The 22928-nt window shown below is 39.3% G+C and overlaps 4 protein-coding genes across 4 annotated transcripts; 3 read left to right on the top strand and 1 right to left on the bottom strand.

Moving 5' to 3' along the window:
• On the bottom strand, positions 432–3850 carry LOC109232634 (ATP-dependent RNA helicase DBP3-like). The gene is made up of 7 exons (XM_019398391.1): positions 3838–3850; positions 2143–2199; positions 1813–2040; positions 1619–1695; positions 1283–1399; positions 1090–1201; positions 432–697 (listed from the first exon to the last, which is right to left on the bottom strand). Exons 1-7 carry the CDS (start codon positions 3848–3850, stop codon positions 432–434), a joined length of 870 nt encoding a protein of 289 aa, XP_019253936.1.
• On the top strand, positions 6038–6933 carry LOC109232778 (dehydration-responsive element-binding protein 1B-like). Its single transcript, XM_019398509.1, has one exon. It carries the CDS (start codon positions 6132–6134, stop codon positions 6783–6785), a length of 654 nt encoding a protein of 217 aa, XP_019254054.1. The 5' UTR covers positions 6038–6131; the 3' UTR covers positions 6786–6933.
• Positions 13513–14632, top strand: LOC109232779 (dehydration-responsive element-binding protein 1A-like). The gene has a single exon (XM_019398510.1). It carries the CDS (start codon positions 13605–13607, stop codon positions 14247–14249), a length of 645 nt encoding a protein of 214 aa, XP_019254055.1. The 5' UTR covers positions 13513–13604; the 3' UTR covers positions 14250–14632.
• LOC109232780 (dehydration-responsive element-binding protein 1B-like) lies at positions 21689–22345 on the top strand. Its single transcript, XM_019398511.1, has one exon. The coding sequence runs from the start codon at positions 21689–21691 to the stop codon at positions 22343–22345; it is 657 nt and encodes a 218-aa protein (XP_019254056.1).

Below are 22928 nucleotides of genomic sequence, written 5' to 3' on the forward strand. Positions count from 1 at the left end.
AATATTCAAAAGCTTGTCAAAGTTCGTGAATAAAAACTTGTCAAAGTAGTTCCAAGCGAAACATGTGTGTTCCTATTTCTTTCATCGTATTGTAACACCATTATAAAGTTGAGACGTCTTCTTCATTAAGTGTCGATATATATAAAAGGGCCCTCTTTTATAAGCCTCATGTTAATAAGTCATGAGAAGGATCATAAAGCATTTTCAAAGTTTAAAAAATGCTAAACTATTCTATAAGTCCTAAATAGATAAGAAAAAGGCAAGAATAGAATATTTTGAAGTACTAATAAACTTCTTTATATAGTTAAAAAGACTAAGTAAAAACTTAGTCAACAAAAAGAAATTTTTACAAGTGCCCCATTATGATAACTGGAGACTTTTTCCACCAATCAACAAAGCAAATAAAAATAAAGTTTGAAAACATAAACTGGTCACTGAGGTGCTGGAGCATCAGAAGTTGTGATATCAGCTTCACTTTCAGGAACGGTAACTTCTAAAGAAACAGCAACAGAAGCGGTTTCAGCTGGGATTGAAATGGTAGATTCTTCGAGGGGAGCAAGAGCCACGGAAGCGTCAGTTTCCTCAAACCGATTCATAGATGTTTCACCCTCGGGAGCTGGAATAGCAACATTTTCAACTTCAATTGTCACAGCAGCAGCTTCTTCATTTAAAGGTTCTTCAGTCACGGGAGCTTCATCTGCCGGAGAAGGAAAGTCAAGTGGTTGTTGGGTCATCTCAATGGTTTTCAAAACCTTGGCCAATTCCGATTCTAAATCAAAGTTTTCTTGTCTGGCCTCAGTTAAAGCATCACGACGAGAGTTTAGAAAAGCCCAACTCACTTCTATATTAAAATTCTCCTCAAGAAGCTCATAATCCCTTTCCCACATAGCAAGATCATTCTTTAACACTTGATTTTCAGCTAAAGTGGAATCAAGGGTGGCTTCAAGGGAGGCATGAGAACTCTCTAATGCATGAACCTTATCAGAGGAGATCTTCAAATCAGCTTGAGCTTGAGTCAAGTTTTGTACTAACTCTCCTGCATATTCTTCTTTCTTGTTCAAGAGTGCTTAAGTTCTCTGATTTCTTCACTTGACTTTGATAATTGCTCTGAAAAGGAACACTCGAGGCGCTCCTTGTCCTTCTCGGCTTTACTAGAAGAAGCCTTGGCCTTCGCTAAATCCGAAGTCAGAGTCCGCTTTTGCTGCTCCAGGTTACGGTTGCTTTCTTGCAATTCTTTTATCGTGTCTTGAGCATTTTTAAACTGTTCCTTCCAATTAGTTGCCTCCAGCTGGGCTTCCTTAGCTACCCTCTCAGCCTCGAGAATAGTCTTATCAGATTCACGAGCCTTCTTTTCTAAAAGGAAAATTCTTCCCATCAACTCCGTGCCAATAAGGTTGGCCTACAAAGACAACTCATGAAGATAAGAATCTAGAAATAATAAAAAAAAACTTATTAGAAAGTAAAGGGAGAATACCTTCAACGTAGAATGAACTATGTCATTCATCAAAGTTAAGCAACTGTGACTGTCCATCTTTTTCTTCTCAATATCTCCAATTAAAGGCTTAAGCCAGACATCTGCTCCACCAGACTTCCTTAAAAGACTGTTAGTAGCAGGAACCTCAAGTGTTACACTCCTCATAGCTAAACTTCTGCTACTAGAACCCTCCTCTGCATGCTGAACAGAGGAAGGGGGAGCTATAGAAGGAGGAACGGTAGAAGAGGTGAAAATAACAGGAGTCGAGGGAGTCGAAGCAGGTAAGGGAGCAGAAATTGGCAAAGAAGCAGGAACAGATAAAATGGGCAAAGATGTACTTGAAACTAAAGAAGGAATAGGAATGGAAGAGGAAAGAGGAACCTCATCTAAAACCGGACCTAGATCACCACTTTCGAAACCCTCAGTGAAGAGACGTTGAGTGGATTCAATGGTGTCCCTGGGAATGGTTTCATCATCGGAAACAATATTAACCGGAGAGGAGGCACGGGTAGGAGAAATTTCAGCTTCATCTTCGGAAATGATACGTCTCCTGACTCTAGGTCTAACTGCCAAAGAGGTGTCTTCATCTTCATCATCCTCGGAATCCTCTTCAACAACTTTCCTCTTTGACAGCGTAGCTTGTGCTCTCTCCAAAGAAAGAGGAGTACCAAAAGAAGCTCGAAGGGCAATAGCTACTTCATCTGACATCCCTCGAATAGCAAATCCTGACAGAAAGAAGGATAAAAAGTTAGAAGAGGGGAAAGAATTTAACATATGGGAAACAATAAGAGATGCATACCGTGAGTTTTTACTTTCCAACCATGTTTGTTAGAAATAGATTTCCAGGTTCGTGCCTCCATAGGCACGGCCTTCAAGATAGCATCTACCCAACCACGGAAATTAGGAACGGGTTCCACATCTCCCATGGTTGCTACAAAAAAGCAAAAAAGAATGAAATTAGAAAAGGAGTTGAAATAAAACAAACACGGCAAGAAAGAAATACTTACGTGCAAGGTTCCATTTCTCAGGGAAAGGAATATTTGATTCACCCACCAAATCAACCGTGGGTACCGCAACATAACGGGTGTACCAGCCTCGATCTTTATCATCTTCAGGGCTTACCAAAACCCTTTTACTTCTTGCGGTTAGGGTAAAAACACCATTGCGAAACAGCTTGGGGTGGTAAAGATGAATCAGATGAGAGAAGGTAAAATCAACATCAGCCTTTACCGATACATACCTTAAACAAGCTACTGCTCTCCATACGAGAGGGCCAATTTGAGCCAAACAAATTTTGAAAAAACGACAAAAATCGAGTATGACTGAGTCGATAGCAGGAATAAATCCCAAAGTAAAGGGATAAGTATAAACAGAGGAAAAACCAATCCTATAAGAAGATATTCTCTGGTTTGGGTTAGGAATAGCTATATGAAGGTCATCTCTCCAACGACAATCTTTTCGAACAGTGGAAATTAAGGGTTCAGTAATTAAAGAAGGATAAGTGTCAGCTCTCTCTAATTTAATTACTTGGTCACGAAGGGATTCTTTATCATGCTCGAAAGATAAATCAGTTGGCACTATTTCTTCGACCAAAGGTTCTTGCATCGACTCAGAAGATTCTTTGCCTTTAGAGGAAGATCTATTAATGAAAGAACCTCTAGAAGTAATACCAGAGCTAGAAGAAGGAGTGATGGAACCAGAGGTACCACCACGAATGGATCCAAGGCCACGAAGCCTACCCCCTCTACCCCTTCTATGTCTCACAGGGGCATTGGGGAAACTGTCAAGAATTGGGACTCTCCTAGGGTTGGGATTTGAAGATGACATGGTAGAAAGGCGTGAACAGAGGAAGAAGTGAATAGAAGTAAATAGTGAAATATTAGGTAAAAATTTGTGGAAGGAGGATTAAGTTTATATAAAAGCAACCGTCAAAGATTAAGAAGTGTAATGATGGAAAGCCTATAATAAAGGCAACTATCACTTCGTGAATAGTGGAGTTGAAGAAGCCTTGAAAAAAAGGTTGCAGAATTACAAAGCTAATGAGAAGGAGATACGTGTGTGATGCATTAAATAGAAAAGACAACTGAAGCGTTAGTACTGTCATAGCATTAATTATGGTGAAGATTCCCTTTTTAATGAAGATCCACTTTCCAAATATTTAATTGATAAATAAATGGAAAGTGGGGGGACTATCTGTATTGGGAAAAAACTGAATTTAAATATTGAAGATGACATGTCATGACACGTGGACCGGTCAAATAGTCAAAGCATGGCAAACAGTTAGAAGACACGAGCAACAATAGATGCGGGAGTGAAGATACTTAAAGGTACGAGCTATTATCCAGATGAAACGAGGCTCGTACCTGTTCGAGCCATTTAAAGCTCGAAGATCAGAAGGAATTGAAGATATGAATCTGATAGCGTAAAAGAGTCCAAATTCAACATTAAATGCCAAATACGTTAGAGAATTTGTAATTAATAAGAATGATTGAATAACGTTTCTTTTAATGTCATTTACTGCTCGTAATTGCCTCATTAAGACAAAAGTATTACACTTTCTCTTAGAATTGACTATAAAAGGAGAAAGTCACAACATCTGTAGGGGACACGAAATATCATTCCGATTATACTGAAATATACTCTTATTCATTGTTTTATTGTTGTTCACAAAATCTCTTATTTCTTGATTATCAGTAACCCGATTTCTCTATTAAATTCTAGTTTTAACCAAATATTCAGTTTTTTGGCTAAACAATTCCTGAAGCTGGAAATGTTGCACGTGGTCCACATGTTGCTTTCTTTCTTTCATTTCTTGCAAAGGGTAGTTTGCAATTTGCAAATGATAATAACTGTCCAAACCTTGGGTTAGTGCAAGTGGATGACAATAAGTGATATATTTGGAAGGTCATTTTAATTTCTTAACATATCTTTCAACAGAAACAGAGTGGGAGTTGGGGCCGGCTATTTTTGTCCTACGACTCGAAAGGCAACTCTCCATTCACATTCTGCTATCCTTTTGTCCTACAAAGAAACTGAATTGGTTAAGTTACATATAGAATATTTATATACTCCGTGTCTTTTTCAAGTACTAGTTTATACTCAATTCGTATCAAATCGAACATCTTAATTTGACCTATCACATGTATGACACGTCGAGCTCAAATAGACATTGTGTTCATATCTAGAAAATCGAACATGTAACGCTAATGAATTAAAAATGCATCAAATAAATGAACGTGCAAGAATAAAAGCCGGGTGTCCAGATTATAACGGACACAAAAGTTATCTGACATCCATTACTATGCTCTAAAAGATCAACTAGACATTACAATTAATTAGGTAAAAAATTAATTATAACTAGTGGATACGGAAGATATAGTTTTCAATTTTAGAAGTATTAGCTTTTGGAAATTCCCTATTTATGTGACTCACTTTCCTTTTTAGTAGTTTATTTTAAAAATAATAATAATAATAATAATAATAATAATAAGAAATAGTTTAACCTTAAACTTATTATTTTACCATTAATGAGATGATTTATAGCCACATAAATATTTATGGCTTGTTTTAAACTACAAATTTTATATATAAAAAATATAATTTGGAGTCCAATGAAACTGTGTCACATAAAGTTGGAGGGAGAGTAAGTAAGAAGGAATATGTATAATAACCTTTGACTTGACAACTACCGGTACGTTGGATTCCCAAAGATTCGCTAGTAAAATTGGTGGTGTAATATAGGAGTAATATAGATGCAACACGAATTAAATATATTATTTTATTTGTTTCAAATGACAAAGATTGGTTAGTGGTAGCCTAAGTAGTCCCAGTACTCCAGATAAAATATATATTTTCTTTTTGGTCCGTTCCAAAAAGAATGACCCCTTTTTAAATTTGGTAACAATTTAGCTAAACTTACAATTCTACCCTTAATGAGAAGCTTTTTATAACCACATAAATACTCTGGGCCCCTTTTTGACTTGTTTAGGACCACAAATTCCAAAAGTCTTTATTTTTCTTAAACTTCGTGCCCGGTCAAATAGGTTCACGTAAATTGGAACGGAGGGAGCAACTCCTTGTCCCAATTTATGTGTTATATTGTTTTATTTTTAGTCTAGTCAAAAAGAATGTCATACTTTGTTATTAAGAAAACAATTTCACTTTTAAACTTCCTACTTTACCCTTAATGAAATGACTTATAACCACATATTTTAGAGGTCTTTTTTTTTTTTTTTGGCTTAAACTCGACTCAAATAGTGACACATAAATTCTGGAGTACATATTATATTTAAGAAAGGAAGGAAGGACGGAAGAAAGGTGCAGAAACTACAAAAGAAACACTCGCAAGTTGCCGCATCAGCCAGCAGAAAACCGCACGAGCTAAGACACACTCTAGACTTTAATAACTTCACTTATTCATCTATACGGCTTACTTACGCGTGTCAAATTCCAGCCTGTTCCCTGATATTCCTTTGTGGTATCAGACTATTTAGCTACAATGCTTCACTTATTCATCTATTATATATATATAGAAGCGTTCATAATCCTAGTATCCTACTTTTTTAGAACCCAAGTTTTCACATTCCGATACCCAAAAATAGCAAAAAAAACAACCCGCGGGGTATAATATATATATTAGTATTAGTAACTCCCAAGAATGGATATTTCTCATAGCTATTGTTGTGACCCACTTCCTACAGCATCATTATCACCAGTGTCTAACAATAGCAGCTCCTGCATTAATAGAGCTAGAGCTGATCTTTCTGAAGAGGAAGTGATGTTAGCTTCGAATAACCCCAAGAAGCCAGCAGGGAGAAAGAAGTTTCAAGAAACTCGACACCCAGTATACAGGGGAGTGAGGAAGAGGAATTCAGACAAATGGGTTTCTGAAGTCAGAGAACCAAATAAGAAATCAAGAATATGGCTTGGAACTTACCCCACTGCAGAAATGGCGGCTAGAGCTCATGACGTGGCGGCTATTGCATTAAGGGGTCGTTCTGCTTGCTTGAACTTCGCAGACTCTGTTTCGAAGTTGCCTATCCCAGCTTCTACCGACGCTAAGGATATTCAGAGAGCGGCGGCGGAGGCCGCCGAGGCTTTCCGACCATCTGATCAGTCAGAAAGAGTTTCAGGAGAATTTGCTGAAATGCCAGAAAGTAATAATTTTTTTATGGATGAGGAAGCGCTCTTCTGCATGCCGGGATTGCTAACAGATATGGCCGAAGGACTAATGTTACCTCCACCTAACTACGTAGAAGTTGGAGATAATGTGGAAGCTGCTGATATGACTCTATGGAGTTATTCTGTTTAAATATATAGTTCTGATTATTGCTTCTATCAGACAATCTAGATGTTCTCCCCTATAACTACAGTTACTTAAATTACTGTAGGATTTAGAAGATAGTAGTTTCGTACTCGGTATTTGGATGGTACGGATTTACACATGTTATAATTTAGTACTCCCTCCGTTTCATATTAGATGAGGTAATTTGACTCGGCACGGAATTTAAGAAAAAAAAAAGACTTTTGAAACTTGTGGTCTTAAAAGCTTAAGGGGTAAAAGGTTTGTGGGGCCATGACATTTGTGTGACTATAAAAACTTCTCATTAAGGGTAAATGGGTAAAATGAAGAGTTTAAAGTTGAATTATTTCCAAATATAGAAATGTGTCATTTGTTTTGAAACAAACTAAAAAAGGAAGTACCTCATCTAATATGAAAGGGATGGAGTAATAATTAACAATGTAGATATGAATGAAATATGTGCGCAAGAATATAATAATTAGCAGTTGTTTCATCTATCTTAGAATATTCAATATTTTTTGCCTTTCTAGATTCAGAATTTGTAACCTTTTACTAATATACTAGAATGTATTTTTTTTGGCCATTTTCAAGCCAATGTAGGCGAAAAATATGCAACATGTTGAAGGTTAATTCCGTTGCTCACATTTGACACAGAAAATCGTGGTCGAAGTTGATACTAGCTTTTTTTCTTGCTCACGGAAGAATCCAAATTTGTAGGTTAGTACAATAATATTGATATTAATATCCTAGTCCAGTAGAAGAAAAAGGGGGGAACAACAAGATTCCTATTTCCTAAAACTGTTACACGTGGTCCACTCGTTTCTTTCATTTCTTGCAAAGGTGGAGTTGAATATGATATTAACTGTCAAAGGATATTATAGTGCGAGTGAATGAGTGGCTGTAGTTCAGTGAGACAATATGGATGGCTTCAAATATTTGAAAGGTCAATTTTCTAACTTTAACCTTCAAACATGAATGCATTCGGACTCTCCTAGGATACTACTGAGATTTGTAATTGAAAGGAACTAATGCTTCACCTTATACTATCTTCTTCTCGAAATGTGTATAGCTTCCAGCTCATGTCCGTTATTGATCTTGACTTCGAATATTACTGTTTGGCTCAAAAGTTAACGATATACTTTGTAAGCGATAAAACAATCAAAAATAGAAAAGGGGTAAATCGTAATCAAATATAATAAGCCTAGAGATGCAAAGATGATAATATTGTTGTAGATCTGATATTGCAAAGCGATAATGTTTACCAATAAGATATTTTCGTTAGAGGTAGAGATATAGAGAGAGAAAGCCAGAAAAATGAGAGAGTTGTATTAGATCCGATCCCCCTTTTACAATGTGGAGGTCTCCTTTATATAATAAGAGACCTTCCTCGAAAGTATCAAAAAGTCACAAAAAGAGGTAACGTCTCCCTATCGTGGGCGCTGAGTTCTAAACGATGTCGCTTTTGTCCTCACGGCCGAGTCGTACCCGCTACGTTGGTCGGCGTACACTCATTGGGCGTACCCACTGGCGTAGAGATACTGGGGGTCAAATTTGACCCTATACAGTTAGTCCCTCCGCTCGTTGGAGACGCGTTCGGTGGGCGTCTTCGACAGGCAAAAATACGAACCTCGGCTTAGGAGAATTTGACCTCGACCAGGGGCGGCAATATGAATGAAGTGAAACATATGACGTTGTTGAGCCGCTGACGCGTGGCTTCCTTTCTGGAATGATGTCATCGCCTGTATGCATCATCATTTTATTTGCCCCCGAGGCGGTTCAGAGGATGAAGTGACGTTTTGGTTTCCGGCGCACGTTTTGAATCATGACTCTTCGATTCCTGTGCAACTTATCCTTATAAGTAAGAGAGAAGTTTGATCTGATTCCACTTTCAAGCCGCTGAAAAGTATTTTCTGATACACTCCTTTACCGTCCTTTCTTGCAACCGTTATTTCGTGAGGGACTCTCCCACTTCTGTTGAAACCACACTTCCTATTGTCAGTGCTTCATTTCTCAAGTACCATAATCATGACAAAACGCGGACAGAATAATAAAAAGGCCAAAGATAATGCTCCGTCTAGGGTTCCGCCATCTTCCGGTGGTGAAGGGGAAAAGGCGGAGAAGGCCCTTGTTCCTCTCAGCGCAGACAGTGTCCTTCCGAAGGAGACGCACGTTCGCAGGGATTTTCCAACTAAAAGCCCTGATCTTCCCTGGGAGCACAGCGTTTTACTACAATCCCATTTAGATGATCTGCGAGAGACGCACCATATTCCGGACCACGTGGAAATGGTTCCGGCCGGGACGGATTATGCTAATGTGCACCGGCCTGGATATTGCACCTTCTATGAGTACCCGTTCTTGATCGGTTACGCCCTTCCAGTCTACCCTCTGGTGGAGGAGCTTTGCCGTTTTTACAATGTGTGTCCGGCCCAGCTCACTCCCTATACTTTGAAGGTGTGCCGTATCATGACCACTTATGCGGCCAGGGCCGGGTGCAGCGTCTCGGTCCACCACCTCTTACAGTTGTTCAGCGCTGGTTACCTGAGGCTACAAAGGGCTTGGTTGTTAAAGCCGATGATAAGCCCAACCGCCGCTTTTGGCGTAAATATTTCTACATCAGGACGGAGCACCTGGTGTCGAATCCCGAGGGGTTCCCGGAAAGATGGAATCCAGAACATAAGTATTTCTACTTGTAGATTTTAGTGCTGCTTGCGCCTTCGACCATACAGCCATAGTGACCTTTGTTTTTCTTTCCTCTTTTTTATTCGCAGCAAGGGCTTCTCCACCCCAGCTTGTTGATGACATTAAATCGTGGGTGGAAAGAATAATACCCTATGCGAAGGAGTGTCGTACCTGGGATGCATTTCTTCGGCAGTACGGCCCGTCAGGTAATTTTTTGGCTACGGTTTGGGGATTCCTTACGTATTTGTTATGACTTATTCGCGTTGGCAGGTCGGAGCGCCCCTAAAAAGAAGAAAAAGAGCGTCGTCACCTTACCTGGGGCGGGTACTGATTCTGAAGATGGATACATTCCCTGCGGCTCGCCCAGTGATGGTGCCGCGGAGATTCCTCAACCACTGCCTGTGGCGGCGTCCGCAAGGGGAGCGACTCCTTCGACACCATCCCCTCGGGCTGTGGAGGAGACTTCTAAGAGCAAGGAGATGCCGGAAAGAAAAAGACGTCGGTTGATAACCGGCAAGGGGATAGCCACGGCAGATGAGGGGGCGAGCGAGCCCCGTCGAGAGTCAAGGCCATTTTTTATGGCGGACGCCATCCGTTCCGGGAGGTCGGCTCCTCATAGGGGGGCCGTTCTTGACGCCAGGTGAACACGCATTCCAGAGAGCGGCTCGTCGGCTGCCGTTGGGGAGGCGGACGATGATGCCGAGAGGGCGGGCCCTGAGGTCGCCCAGGCAGATGCAGAAGCGTCAACGCGGGATCCGGCCCGTGTAGGGATGACGGTAGGTAGATCCAACCGTCGAATTCTGGATCCCGGGGGGGGGTATAACCTGTTGCAACACAGCGAGCAGGCCCCAGCAGATATGACCCTGCTATGTGCGGCCGCTGAGCGTGAAACGTTCAAGGGGTTAGCGACGGGGAACTATCCCGGAGGGTTGCCGGTGCGGCCTTACAGGTATTTTTCGATTCTCTTCATGCATCGTAAAATAAATTTTGATGCATGCTGACTTGCCTTTCATCCTTTTCCTCTTTTTTAGACTCTCATTTTGGAGATAGAGAGGGGGCAGCGAGCGCAAAGGAAGGCAGCCACCNGATTTCATCTTCTGCGGCCAATGCACCTTGGTGCCTAGCTTCTCCAGTGCGTACACTATCTCTGAAGGAGATACACAAAAGTTATGGGCAGTTAATAAAGGGGGCGTACCTCTTTCGTTTCGCAGTGGGGCGACGTGTCGCTGTGGTGCGTCTGTATGCCTTGGTGGCGGATGGGAGGATCTGGTGTATGGCTGGTGTCGATCTCTGTTGGAGCGGGGGAGTTGTTCCCGTCGACCTTCGTTCCGTCAATCTCTCCTCGTTTCTGAGTGTATCGCTGTTAGCCGTTGGGTCGGCCCATTAAGATCATCCTCGTCCGCTCGTACCTCGGCGCAATAGGCATTGTGGATTTCCTCCCATATGGTAGGGGGATATTTCATGAGGCGGCTCAGCAGCTTCTTGGTTGCCCTCGAACCATCTCTGCTTAGCCCGTTCTGGAAAGCGGCGACTGCCATACCTTCCGATACGTTTGGTAGACTCATCCTTACCCTGTTAAACCTTGCCAGGAAGTCCCTGAGTCCTTCTCCTGCGTTTTGCCTGATGGCGAAGATGTCGTTGACCCTGGCCTCCGCTTTCTTCGCGCCTGTATGGGCTGTGACGAATTTATCCGCCATTTCCTCGAACGTTGATATTGCCTTAGCCGGTAGCTGAGAGTACCATGTTAAGGCCCCTCCTGTCAACATCTCGCCAAACTTCTTCAGCAGTACCGATGGTACCTGTTCTTTCGATAGGTCGTTGCCCTTCACAGCGGTGACGTAGTGGATCAGATGATCCTCGGGATCTGTGCTTCCGTCATATACCCTTAAGTAGGGTGGCATCTTGAAGGTTTTTGGGGTGGAGTGAGGAGCAGCTTCTTCGGTGTATGGTTGTTCAACGAACCTTCCCACGTCGCGTTTTGGTAGCAACTTGGGAGCACCGGGGATCTTGTCGACCCTCTCCTGATGTTCCTTCATCTGACCACGGAGCGCCTTGTTTTCATTTTCCATTTCTTCCATCTTCTTTAGGATGGCTGTTAGCGTGCCATCGTTGGTCTGTGTCTCGATGGGTCTGTTATTTACTAGTGTAGCTTCCGGTCCACCCACGGCAGCAGTGGTACCTACCGTTGGTGTACATACGATGTTATTTTGCGGTGACCTCTCAACCAAGCCACTTAGAGTGCTTGTTAGCCATCTTTCCAGTAGCTCTTTGACCGCTGAGGGTGCTTCCGTAGCCGCAGATGTGGAAGCTCCTTTTTCGTGCAAGATCGTCAGGCCTTCAGATGGGGAAGGTGAGATCTCTGCACCTGGTGTGATGCTAGGGGTTGCATTCAGGATGCTACCGTCACTGGCCTCGTTGAGAGGGCCCAGGAGATTGGTAGTGACACCCAATATGGCTTTCGATCTTGTGCTATTTTCTGCCATTTTTCTATTTTTGTGTAGTGTAGAGAGTGGTAGTTGGTTGATCTCTAGGTGGATACTATGATTTTGATTCTCGAAATCCCCACAGACGGCGCCAAATTGTTTGGCTCAAAAGTTAACGATATACTTTGTAAGCGATAAAACAATCAAAAATAGAAAAGGGGTAAATCGTAATCAAATATAATAAGCCTAGAGATGCAAAGATGATAATATTGTTGTAGATCTGATATTGCAAAGCGATAATGTTTACCAATAAGATATTTTCGTTAGAGGTAGAGATATAGAGAGAGAAAGCCAGAAAAATGAGAGAGTTGTATTAGATCCGATCCCCCTTTTACAATGTGGAGGTCTCCTTTATATAATAGGAGACCTTCCTCGAAAGAATCAAAAAGTTACAAAAAGAGGTAACGTCTCCCTATCGTGGACGCTGAGTTCTAAACGATGTCGCTTTTGTCCTCACGGCCGAGTCGTACCCGCTACGTTGGTCGGCGTACACTCATTGGGCGTACCCACTGGCGTAGAGATACTGGGGGTCAAATTTGACCCTATACAATTACTTCCTCCTCCTATTTGTTATTACAATATCAAAATAACAACATATTATATTGAAGTTACAACTAGTTTATACACAACATATAATTGAACATCTTACTTTGATTTGAAACGTGTTTGACAAGTGGAGTTCAACATGCATGGTGTCCGTTGCTAGAAAATAAACTCTACACATGTAGGTTAATTAAGATGTATATACTATTTGAATACTTTATCGTGGAATGGAGACACAATTAGAAGGAACAAAAAAAAGAAGATGAATTGGGCTAAGAAATGTTTTTCTTTGGCCGAATTTACAAAAGATACTTGAGTTTGAGATTGTGTTTCCAGCAATTTTTTCAAGACACTTGAACCAAGCTACTCAAAACAAATATTTCAAATATATTTAATCGTTGACGACTTATATATGTGACATTTGGTTTGCTTAGTTTGATAAAGTGCGTGTGGTTACACACTTTTAAAAATAATATTAAATACTAAGTAATTATCTATAAATCTCATGATAAGCATTAATTAGTAATTTGGTAATTATAGTGACTGGTAACATTCTGAAATAAGTTAAAATTCACTAATAATACTAAAAAGAATTTATATTATCGGTGCAAATAATTTAAATTTAATATCTTAAACAAACAATTAGTTCTGTTTTATCAGTTTCAAATGTCAAATATTTGTCGGTAGCAGCGTTAAGTAATCCTACTACTCTAAATAAGCTATATTCCAAAAAAGGAAGGAAGGCAGAGAGGCAGAAGTAGAAAGATTCACAAGTTGTCACATCAGCAAAAACCCACACGAGTCGGACACACGCTTAAGACTTGGAATTTACTTTTCTGAAACCAATCCACTTGTCCCATAAAACAGCTGGGCTTAGGATATTTCTAAAAAATATCCAGCCTGTCCCCTCCACTTACCTACCGTGTTCGTTCGTCCGCGTTATTAAACTTTTTAGCTTTAGTGCTTCACTTATCATAGCTTACTTGCCCTTATATAGACGCCCGCCTTTCATATTGACCAGAAAGAAAAAAACTTCCAACTGACCAAACATCCAACACTACTAGACTGTATTTTTTACTCTCTGAATATATATATATATATATATATATACTAGTGATCAAGAATGGATATCATTCGAAGCTATTACTCGGACTCACTTACTGAATCTTCATCACTTTCTGATAGCAGCAGCTCCCCATGTAATAGAGCTAATCTTTCTGATGTGGAAGTTTTGTTAGCTTCGAATAACCCCAAGAAGCGAGCAGGGAGGAAGAAGTTTCGAGAAACTCGACACCCAGTATACAGGGGTGTGAGGAGGAGGAATTCAGACAAATGGGTTTGTGAAGTCAGACAACCAAATAAGAAATCAAGAATATGGCTTGGAACTTACCACACTGCAGAAATGGCGGCCAGAGCTCATGACGTGGCGGCTATTGCATTAAGGGGTCGTTCTGCTTGCTTGAACTTCGCAGACTCTGTTTGGAAGTTGCCTATCCCTGCTTCCTCCGAAGCTAAGGATATTCAGAGAGCGGCAGCGGAGGCCGCCGAGGCTTTCCGGCCATCTGAGCCAGAAGCAGTTTCAGGAAAATCATGTGCTGTAACGCCAGAAAGTAATAAGTTTTTTATGGATGAGGAAGCTCTGTTTTGCATGCCGGGATTGCTAGCAAATATGGCGGAAGGACTAATGCTGCCTCCACCTCACTACGTAGAAGCTGGAGATTATGTGGAAGCTGCTGCTGATATGCATCTATGGAGTTATATTATTTAAATACTTCCGATTATTGCCTCCTTCGAATAATCTATATCATCATAAGTATATATAGTCAATATGCAATCAGAATGCTCGAGGTGAAGTTCCTTCAATTAGGATTTACTAGGAGATACTGGTACGTAGTTTCGTACTCAATATTTGGATGGTACGAATATACAATAGCATTGTAATTTACTACAACGATGTAAATAGTAATTAAGTAGTACTCTTATGCTCTACTACAAGTGTTTTGGCTAAATTCAGAACATTGACCCTAGTTAGCGTCACCAATTTTGGGATAACTTGTCAATTGGATGACTTGGTTTAGGCAAGTGAGGAAAGAAAAAAAGCTTTGTTATTTCATGCCATTGTATTTGAACGAAAGTCCTTTTCTTTCCTGAGCCGAGGGTCCATTGGAAACAGGTTCTCTGCCCTTTCGGGTAGAGGTAAGGCTTGTGTATGTATTTACCCAGACCTCACTTTGTGGGACTATACTGGGTAGTTGTTGTTATTGTATTTGAATGAAATAAGTGGCCCAGTAATTAAATCTAGGATCTATTTCATCTGTTTTGGAGTATTCAATAATTTTCGCCTTCCAAGATTGTTATATAAACTTTGACTAATATTTGAAAACTGTACTTGTTGTTTTGCTACTTTTGATATTTATAAGAATTTACTTCTAAATACTTTTTCTTTGAAGCTTTTAGTATCTAAATTTAATTTTTTTAACCCGATCTTAAGCTAAAATTATGCGAATTGCTGAATTTAAACTACTTACAGAGTGAATTGTACTGGAAACCATTCTCCTCCTAGTAATTACTCCCTCCATTCCAATTTATGTGAACCTGTTTGACTGGGTACGGAATTAAAAAAAAAATGAAGACTTTTTGAATTTGTGGTCCTAAATAAGTCAAAAAGGGGCCAGAGTATTTGTGTGGTTATAAAAGCTTCTCATTAAGGACAGAATTGAAAGTTTAAACTAAATTATTTCCAAATTTAGAAATGAGTCATTATTCTCGGAAAGGACCAAAAACGGAATACGTTCACGGTGGGAGTAACCAGAAGTTCACTAAAGCACAAAGAGTCTCTTAACGTCATCTGTTGGGAGACCTTCATAGTCGCTGATTTACAACCACAGAATATTGTCGTTGGTGGGACCTTCATAGTCCACAGGAGCCAAAAATATACATGGACGACAACCAAAGAGGCATACGCCCCAAAAGAACAATGCTTTCATGTTTCCACGCCTTATTTGCATACGTGTGGCTGTCCAACGGGACGGGGCCAGACAAAATGATATTTAGTCAAAATGGTGGCGGGACGGGCCTAAACGGGATGAAACGGTAGGCTCATCCTATCCCGCTAACAAACGAGATGGGACGGGACTATTCGCGGGCCTCAAGTGGGCCTTTTTTTTAAAAAAAATTAATTATTTAAGCATTAAGTTTGGCAACGGCTAGTATTTTGACAGTGACTAAGTTTTTAAAGTTTTCAACGGCTAATTTTTTGACTTATTTAATAAACTTAAAACTTAATCAATTATAAAGATGTTACACCGCATATTTTTGTACGTGAGAGTACGTCGTAAGTCAATTGATGTAAGCTCAGAAATAATATTATATTTGGAAGCATATAAAGTAAGTTAATCATATTACCTTGGAAGTTACAAATATTTAAGATCATGAATAACGAGTATCAAGAGGGTTGGAAAGCTTAGAAGCTAAACCAATTGAAGAAAATAAGTTTCGTCGAAAGTCGACAAGTTTGGAATGTTATAACATGTACTTTTGGGTGAGACTAGGGTTCCTAACATGATAAAGAGGTTATGCTGAGCTATTTTAGTCGTATGATAGTCATGTGCTACGTTTTGAAGTCAAGCAAGTTATGGAACAAAGGTTGGCAAAGGTCATCACAAGTTATATTCATAATGTGCTAAAAATTAGGTCAAATGTAGCTGAGCTTTATCCCGATATCCTTGGAATTATTGGATGATCTACCTACCAAATTGAAGATATATGAGTCCATTTTCAAACTCATTAAACCGTTTATCGATACGACGTCGAAGTGGAGAGATATTCGCGTTTTCGCGAGACTGCGCAAGCAGCTCCCTTGGGACACACTTAGGTGGTGCTCGGCCTACTTCACTTTAAAAATGATTTGGACGCCTGTTTTCTACTCTTTTTTAGTCAACTTCATCTCCAAACGGTTAAGTTGTTACGATGATAAACTACAAGATAATACTTGGATTAGCTTAAGTCACTTCTATGGTGTTGTATTGCCATTAAGGGCTGTTGTAAGCTAAATATAACTTGAATTTTAACTTGAAGCTACTGTAGGAGGTATATATATTGCGTTCTTGCATTTTCTTAAGTTTATCTTGATGTTGATTAAGTTAAATGGATGGACTAGACATGAACTAGTGAATAAAGTTACTAATTGAGGATAGTTGGAGTTTTGGTTGTTTTTGTTGTTATAAATATATGGTGTAAGGCTGGAATCATTGATGAATGACTTCATTATCATGTAAATGATATTGTTAAGTTGAATTAAGAAGTCTATAATGGGTGATATGGGGTATACGGATTCTAATTGGAGCTTGCCGCACGTCGTGAAGTAGTTGTGACTTGTTGTTGCTATATGGTGTCTTGTTATTGATATTTATATGTTGTTCGATTTCTCTGATTGTTGTTGTTGGTATATGGTATTGGAGGAGTCCCTTGTTACAGGGGAGATGCTGCCCAAATTTAAGTTGCAGGTTTAAGTTGCAGACTTAGCCTTTACTCAGCACTGATTTTGAATCTCCTTATGCTATGGTAGATTAAGTTGAGTTGTTTGAAGAATTATTTCGAAAGTATTAAGGAATCAACGGAGTTAAGGTATGTTAAGGATATCTCTTCTTTTCTTTTGGCATGATCCATATGATACCACGAAACGAGCAAGCACGCAACTTTCATAAATGATTCTATTCTTAGAAGTACTAGGGTTGCCTATGTTCTTGATACCCCATATGTGCTACTACCATATTGTTTATTCATGGTTCTCATGACATTCCGAGAGATCTTATTAACATACTTCATTATGCATTTCATTCATTTATACATGTATATTATCCCATGATCAGATGGCATTATATACTCGTATAGTATATGTATATGGGGTATGGGGAAAGGTTATGGAGTTATATACGTATCATCACCTGATCAACTGATATACATTGATGATTTCGCCCACAGAGGCCGAGATGATATGATGGGATGCCCTCAGAGGCTTGATGATGCTATGTACGCATATACCTATGCATGATATGACATTTATACACATGCATGACATTTTAAATGTCATGATTCATAGAGCTATTCAGACTTACAGGTTGAGTTCATTACTCTATGTTTCTTTCATGTCTTTTATATACTGCTTTCATGCCTTACATACTCGGTACTTTATTTTTACTGACGTCCCTTTTGCCTAGGGATGCTATGTTTCACGCCCGCAGGGTCCCGATAGACAGGTTGACAGTTGTCTTAGTAGGCTATTAGCTCAACGGAAGGTGTTGGTATACTCCACTTGCTCCGGAGTTGCCTATTTGGTCAGTATGATTTGGACATGTATTGATTGGTATGGAGGGCCCTGTCCTCATCTTTATGACAGTTATGTACTCTTAGAGGCTTGTAGACAGATGTCATGTATATGGATACTAGTATGGCCTTGACAACCAATGTTTTTATTGTAGAAATGATCATGTCGGCCTTATAGACCCGTATGTCATATGTATAAGCTTATATATTATGTTGGGTCGTCCTATGTCTAGTATTCCCTTATGTTTTATTTTGGTTATTTCATGACGGCCCTTCTGGCCCATTTACCCATAATGGTATGATAAGAAAGATATGTTACGCTAGTACTCGAATGACTAAGGTACCGGGTGCCCGTTGTGGCTCTCTGATTTGGGTCGTGACAAAAGTGGCATCAGAGTAGTTATGTCATAGGGAGTCTACAAGCCATATCTAGTAGAGTCTTGTTTATGGGTGTGTTGCGCACCACACTTATAAGCAGGAGGCTACAGGGCATTTAGGATTGTCACTCATTCTTCCTACTCTAGATCGTGTGGTAGAGCTCAGTTGTAAGAATTCAAACTTCTAAATTCTATTTTATTCGTAATCAACGATACCTCATCCAAACAGACAGTTGGTAAGAGATTGAATGTGGTTGTGGAAGAGTTGAGTCAGATGAACTCAATTTTGCATCATGCTTATGATGAGTAAATGTGAGGTCTTCAGCGGATTATGTGTATACGAAGATGTGTAAGCTTCTTGATAAGGAGCCCTAAGGCATGAATATCTATCCACCCATATAAAAGCAATAAGAGAATCAGAAGGTAGATACAAGTATAAGAACAAGGTGAAAAAGGGTACGAGATGCCCAATTAGTGAAGATTATCAGTATTTACAATTCAGGTAGAGAAATACAAGCATTCTGAGTTACTTTCAACAGTAACAGAGATTTATACAATTGGCCACACCCATCTCAGTTATGCCCTATGGGAGCTAACAGATATAGTTTAAGAGAAAGATAGGATATCAGGATCCAGTTAGGGTTAGAGTAACCCAAAATGGTGGATGAATTGTTATCATTACCTAACATTTCCGAAGGATAGTGCAATCGTGGTAATAGATCTTCTTGTGAGACACTCAGATGATGCACTCTAGAATAGTACAGTCAGATATGAATACAAGAATGTTTAGAAATTTTAGAAGATAGGTATGGAATCCTTGAAGGGATAAATATTTACCATAGTATGACTCCCGCCTCTAGTAAGAAAAAAGAGAAAGTTAGGCATCCCGAAGAGCCAATGAGATGAAGAAAGGGGAGCTAAAAGTGAAAGAATGTTTTGTTGAAGTTTTCAGAATAAAGTGATACACATAAATATTAGCCGGAGAATAAGAAGAGAGTAAATGAAGTATTATGAGTAAGATGTGATAAATGGGTGAAAATGGTAAATGCAAATATGACAGAATGACATAGTCTATAGTCAAGTGAAGGAAAAGACAAGAAGTGACAGGCCTTGAGACAATACAAGAGTATAAGCCCTAAAGTCATATCCTCATTTCGAGATATAAGTTGGTGAGTCCAACGTGATTACCATAAGGAAAAGTTAGACCCCCGGAGTAATAAAAATTAATATGGGATAGTGAACAAGATAAACTGAACATGAATTAGGGATAAGAAGATTTGATAATAGTCGACACCGTTACAATTTTAGAGATAGCGTTGTGGCAATAATCAAATGGACAATAAGAGAATAACCTTTAAAGTTCATTCAAGAAAACGCTTTTCTAAATCAAGCACTGTGAGCAGAGTTAAGCTTAAGGGACTAAGTGTGCTAGTTACACTAGATGTCACCTTTATGCGTAAGAAATTCAGTTATCCCTGGTAAGAAGGGTAACCGTAATGCGAGTAAGGGTCATTGATGATGTGAAAAGACGCCAAAAATGAAGAGGTAAAATATCTACAGGTAGATCGTCGTAGCACTAAGTCTTAGTACTCTCCTAAAGTGGGAGATGGTATGATATGGTATTAAGTCGAAGTTAGTTCAGGTTATTATGGAATAATAAAGGAAGATTGTGGTAGAAAGGCGAAAGGAATGAGATTGCATTTATTCAGATCCTACAGATATGATACGACTCCAGAACATTATGCAAGCACGACGCCGGAGAGAAGTAGTAAGGGTTCTAGCACTAGATGTTATTGATAAATAAGTGCAAATGAACACTTGATACATAAGGAACCAGTGCGAGGGGTAAGCTAAGATAACAGACATAACCCAAGAGAGATTACGCAGAATATATATGAGAATGGACCAACAAGTAGTTACTAGTTGATTCTGGAAAAGCCTAGTTATGGCTAGACCAGAGGATACAGACAAATCAGCATATTGTGCAAGATAAACATAGTGAACCCCAACATAGTGAATGCAGTCTTGCAAATATGACGTCGTAATCCTTGATAAATATTCAGATAGGAGTTGGGTTAGTTAAAGGTACCATATAAGTGTTACAGAAATAAAAGGGAGTGCCACTTAGAAGACAGTCAAAAATTTCAGTTAAGAAGCATCCCTACGAGCACAAGGGCGTGGAAGAAAGTAAATAGGGATAATTATAGCCGACCAAGAACATCAAAAATTCCATCAGGTATATGATGTAATAAGCTCGCAACTTTACAAGAGTCAGAGGGTCTCCCCTAAGTACTACAACGAAAGACTAGCTAAGGAAATAAGGAAGAAGGCTTCAACCTAAGCATAGTGACCTAAAGAGGAAATGATCTTGTAACAATAGTCTCACTATAACATTGTATGCACTCCATATGAAAGTGGCACATATTCTGGCTAATGAACGGGAATAAGAGAAAAAAACCAAAAGTGATATTTGAGATCATATGAGTTACAGGAAATTCAAGTATTCGTGGGCAATAGGATAATCCAAGTATTCATGCAACAAGTGGCAGAACGACCAGGAAAAGTAATTGCTTACATTTAAAGATGATTGGGAAGGCATGAAAGGAAATCTATGGTGCTAGCAATTTAAGTTATAAGCACATACTATAACTTAAATCCAATTATTATTGGAATTCTTGCACAAATAGCCGTCCATATTCTTTGTTTATATTTTCTAGTCATATACATAGATTATACATAATTATACATATATTATACCTCCACCGGCTATTTCGAGTTTAAATAGTTGAGTGAGCGGCTATTTGGGTTAATTCTTCATTATTTAAAACAAACAATTACTTCCCCGTCACAATGACATTCTTTCATTTTTAATTAATCACTCTTGAAAAAAATGTCACTTTTATTATTTAGAAATAATTTATTTCTAATTCCTGCTAACCCCTAATAAGTTGATTTACAATCGCATAAATATTTTTGTCATAAATTTTAAAAATTTATTTCCTCGTTAAATTTTGTAATGAGTTAAATACCGTCACATAAATTGAAACATGGGGAGTAGTTCCTGATTTTGATCATTTTCAAATGTCAAAGATTAGTCAGTTCAGCCCAAGTGATCCGAGTACTCTAGATAAGATATTTTCCAAAAAAGGAAGGGAGGAAGAGAGGCAGAAAGTAGAAAGATTAACAAGTTGCCACATCAGCAAAACCCATACAAGGTGGACATTTACTTTTCTGACATCAGTCCACTTGTCGCATAAAACAGCTGGGCTTAGGATATTTCTAAAAATAATTCAGCCTGTCTCCTTACAGCCCTTCAATTAACTCGCGTGTTCTTTCGTCCGCGTCATCAAACTTTTTTTAGCTTAATTGCTACACTTATCATAGCTTACTTCCCCTATATACAGACGCCCACCTTTCATATTGACCAAAAGAAAAACAACATCCAACACTACTATACTAGACTACTTCACACTCTCTCAATATATATATATATCAGTGATCAAGAATGGATATCTTTCGAAGCTATTACTCGGACTCACTTACTGAATCTTCATCACTTGCCGAGAACAGCAGCTCCCCATGTAATAGAGCTATTCTTTCTGATGAGGAAGTTTTGTTAGCTTCGAATAACCCCAAGAAGCGAGCAGGGAGAAAGAAGTTTCAAGAAACTCGACACCCAGTATACAGGGGAGTGAGGAAGAGGAATTCAGACAAATGGGTTTCTGAAGTCAGAGAACCAAATAAGAAATCAAGAATATGGCTTGGAACTTACCCCACTGCAGAAATGGCGGCTAGAGCTCATGACGTGGCGGCTATTGCATTAAGGGGTCGTTCTGCTTGCTTGAACTTCGCAGACTCTGTTTCGAAGTTGCCTATCCCAGCTTCTACCGACGCTAAGGATATTCAGAGAGCGGCGGCGGAGGCAGCCGAGGCTTTCCGACCATCTGAGTCAGAAGCAGTTTCAGGAGAATCATGTGGTGGCACTACTCATGAAACGCCAGAAAGTAATAAGTTATTTATGGATGAGGAAGCTCTGTTTTGCATGCCGGGATTGCTAGCGAGTATGGCGGAAGGACTAATGCTGCCTCCACCTCACTACATAGAAGTTGGAGATTATGTGGAAGCCGCTGCTGACATGCATCTATGGAGCTATACTATTTAAATACTTCTGGTTATTGCCTCTTTCGAATAATCTGTTAGATTAGTTAGTGTTGGATGGAAGTATTTGAGAAGAGGTTGTTTTATCCTTCATTGGGAAAAGAAAGAAAAGAAGATGCGTTTAAAAGCACTTCTTTGTGTTATATAGTTTGAATATTTTTGAGGGTGTTTTGGAGAGAAATTGAAATTTGACTATATTAATAATAGTCAAGATTGGGCAATTGGACTTTGGGCCAATTAAGTAGCCCAGTATTAATATTTTAGTCACCCATTATTTAATTAATTAAAAATCTTTTTGTCTTTTTAATTTCAGAAAACGTTTTAACAACTCTCTTTTAAATTCAAAAGATGGTGACTATTGGTTTTAAAAGGTGCCTGTTATGAAGAGATGAGTCTGTTAATTCCAACAGACTCCTAGAGGTATTATAAATACCTATATCATCTCCAAAACAAAATCATCTGAAACTTTCATCTCTTTCTCTTCTACTTATTTTCTACAACTCACAAATATTCTATTCTTGTGGGAAATTCGAGTTAATTGCTGAAACTCGTATTTAAGAGGCTTTGTAGAATCTTGGAGGAATTCT

This window comes from Nicotiana attenuata, chromosome 9 (genome assembly GCF_001879085.1).
Source record: "Nicotiana attenuata strain UT chromosome 9, NIATTr2, whole genome shotgun sequence".
In the NCBI taxonomy this organism is placed as follows: Eukaryota; Viridiplantae; Streptophyta; class Magnoliopsida; order Solanales; family Solanaceae; genus Nicotiana; species Nicotiana attenuata.

Bases quoted from the DNA above. Each gene is read 5' to 3' on its own strand.
- LOC109232778 (XM_019398509.1), top strand. From the start codon at position 6,132: ATGGATATTTCTCATAGCTATTGTTGTGACCCACTTCCTACAGCATCA.
- LOC109232634 (XM_019398391.1), bottom strand. The intron at 2,041-2,142 runs GTACTCCTCTTT...CCTCTTTGGCAG, and splicing joins TGCCCTTCGAGCTTCTTTTG to TTAGACCTAGAGTCAGGAGA. The intron at 1,696-1,812 runs GTACATCTTTGC...CTCCTTCTATAG, and splicing joins TATTCCTTCTTTAGTTTCAA to CTCCCCCTTCCTCTGTTCAG.
- LOC109232779 (XM_019398510.1), top strand. From the start codon at position 13,605: ATGGATATCATTCGAAGCTATTACTCGGACTCACTTACTGAATCTTCA.
- LOC109232780 (XM_019398511.1), top strand. From the start codon at position 21,689: ATGGATATCTTTCGAAGCTATTACTCGGACTCACTTACTGAATCTTCA.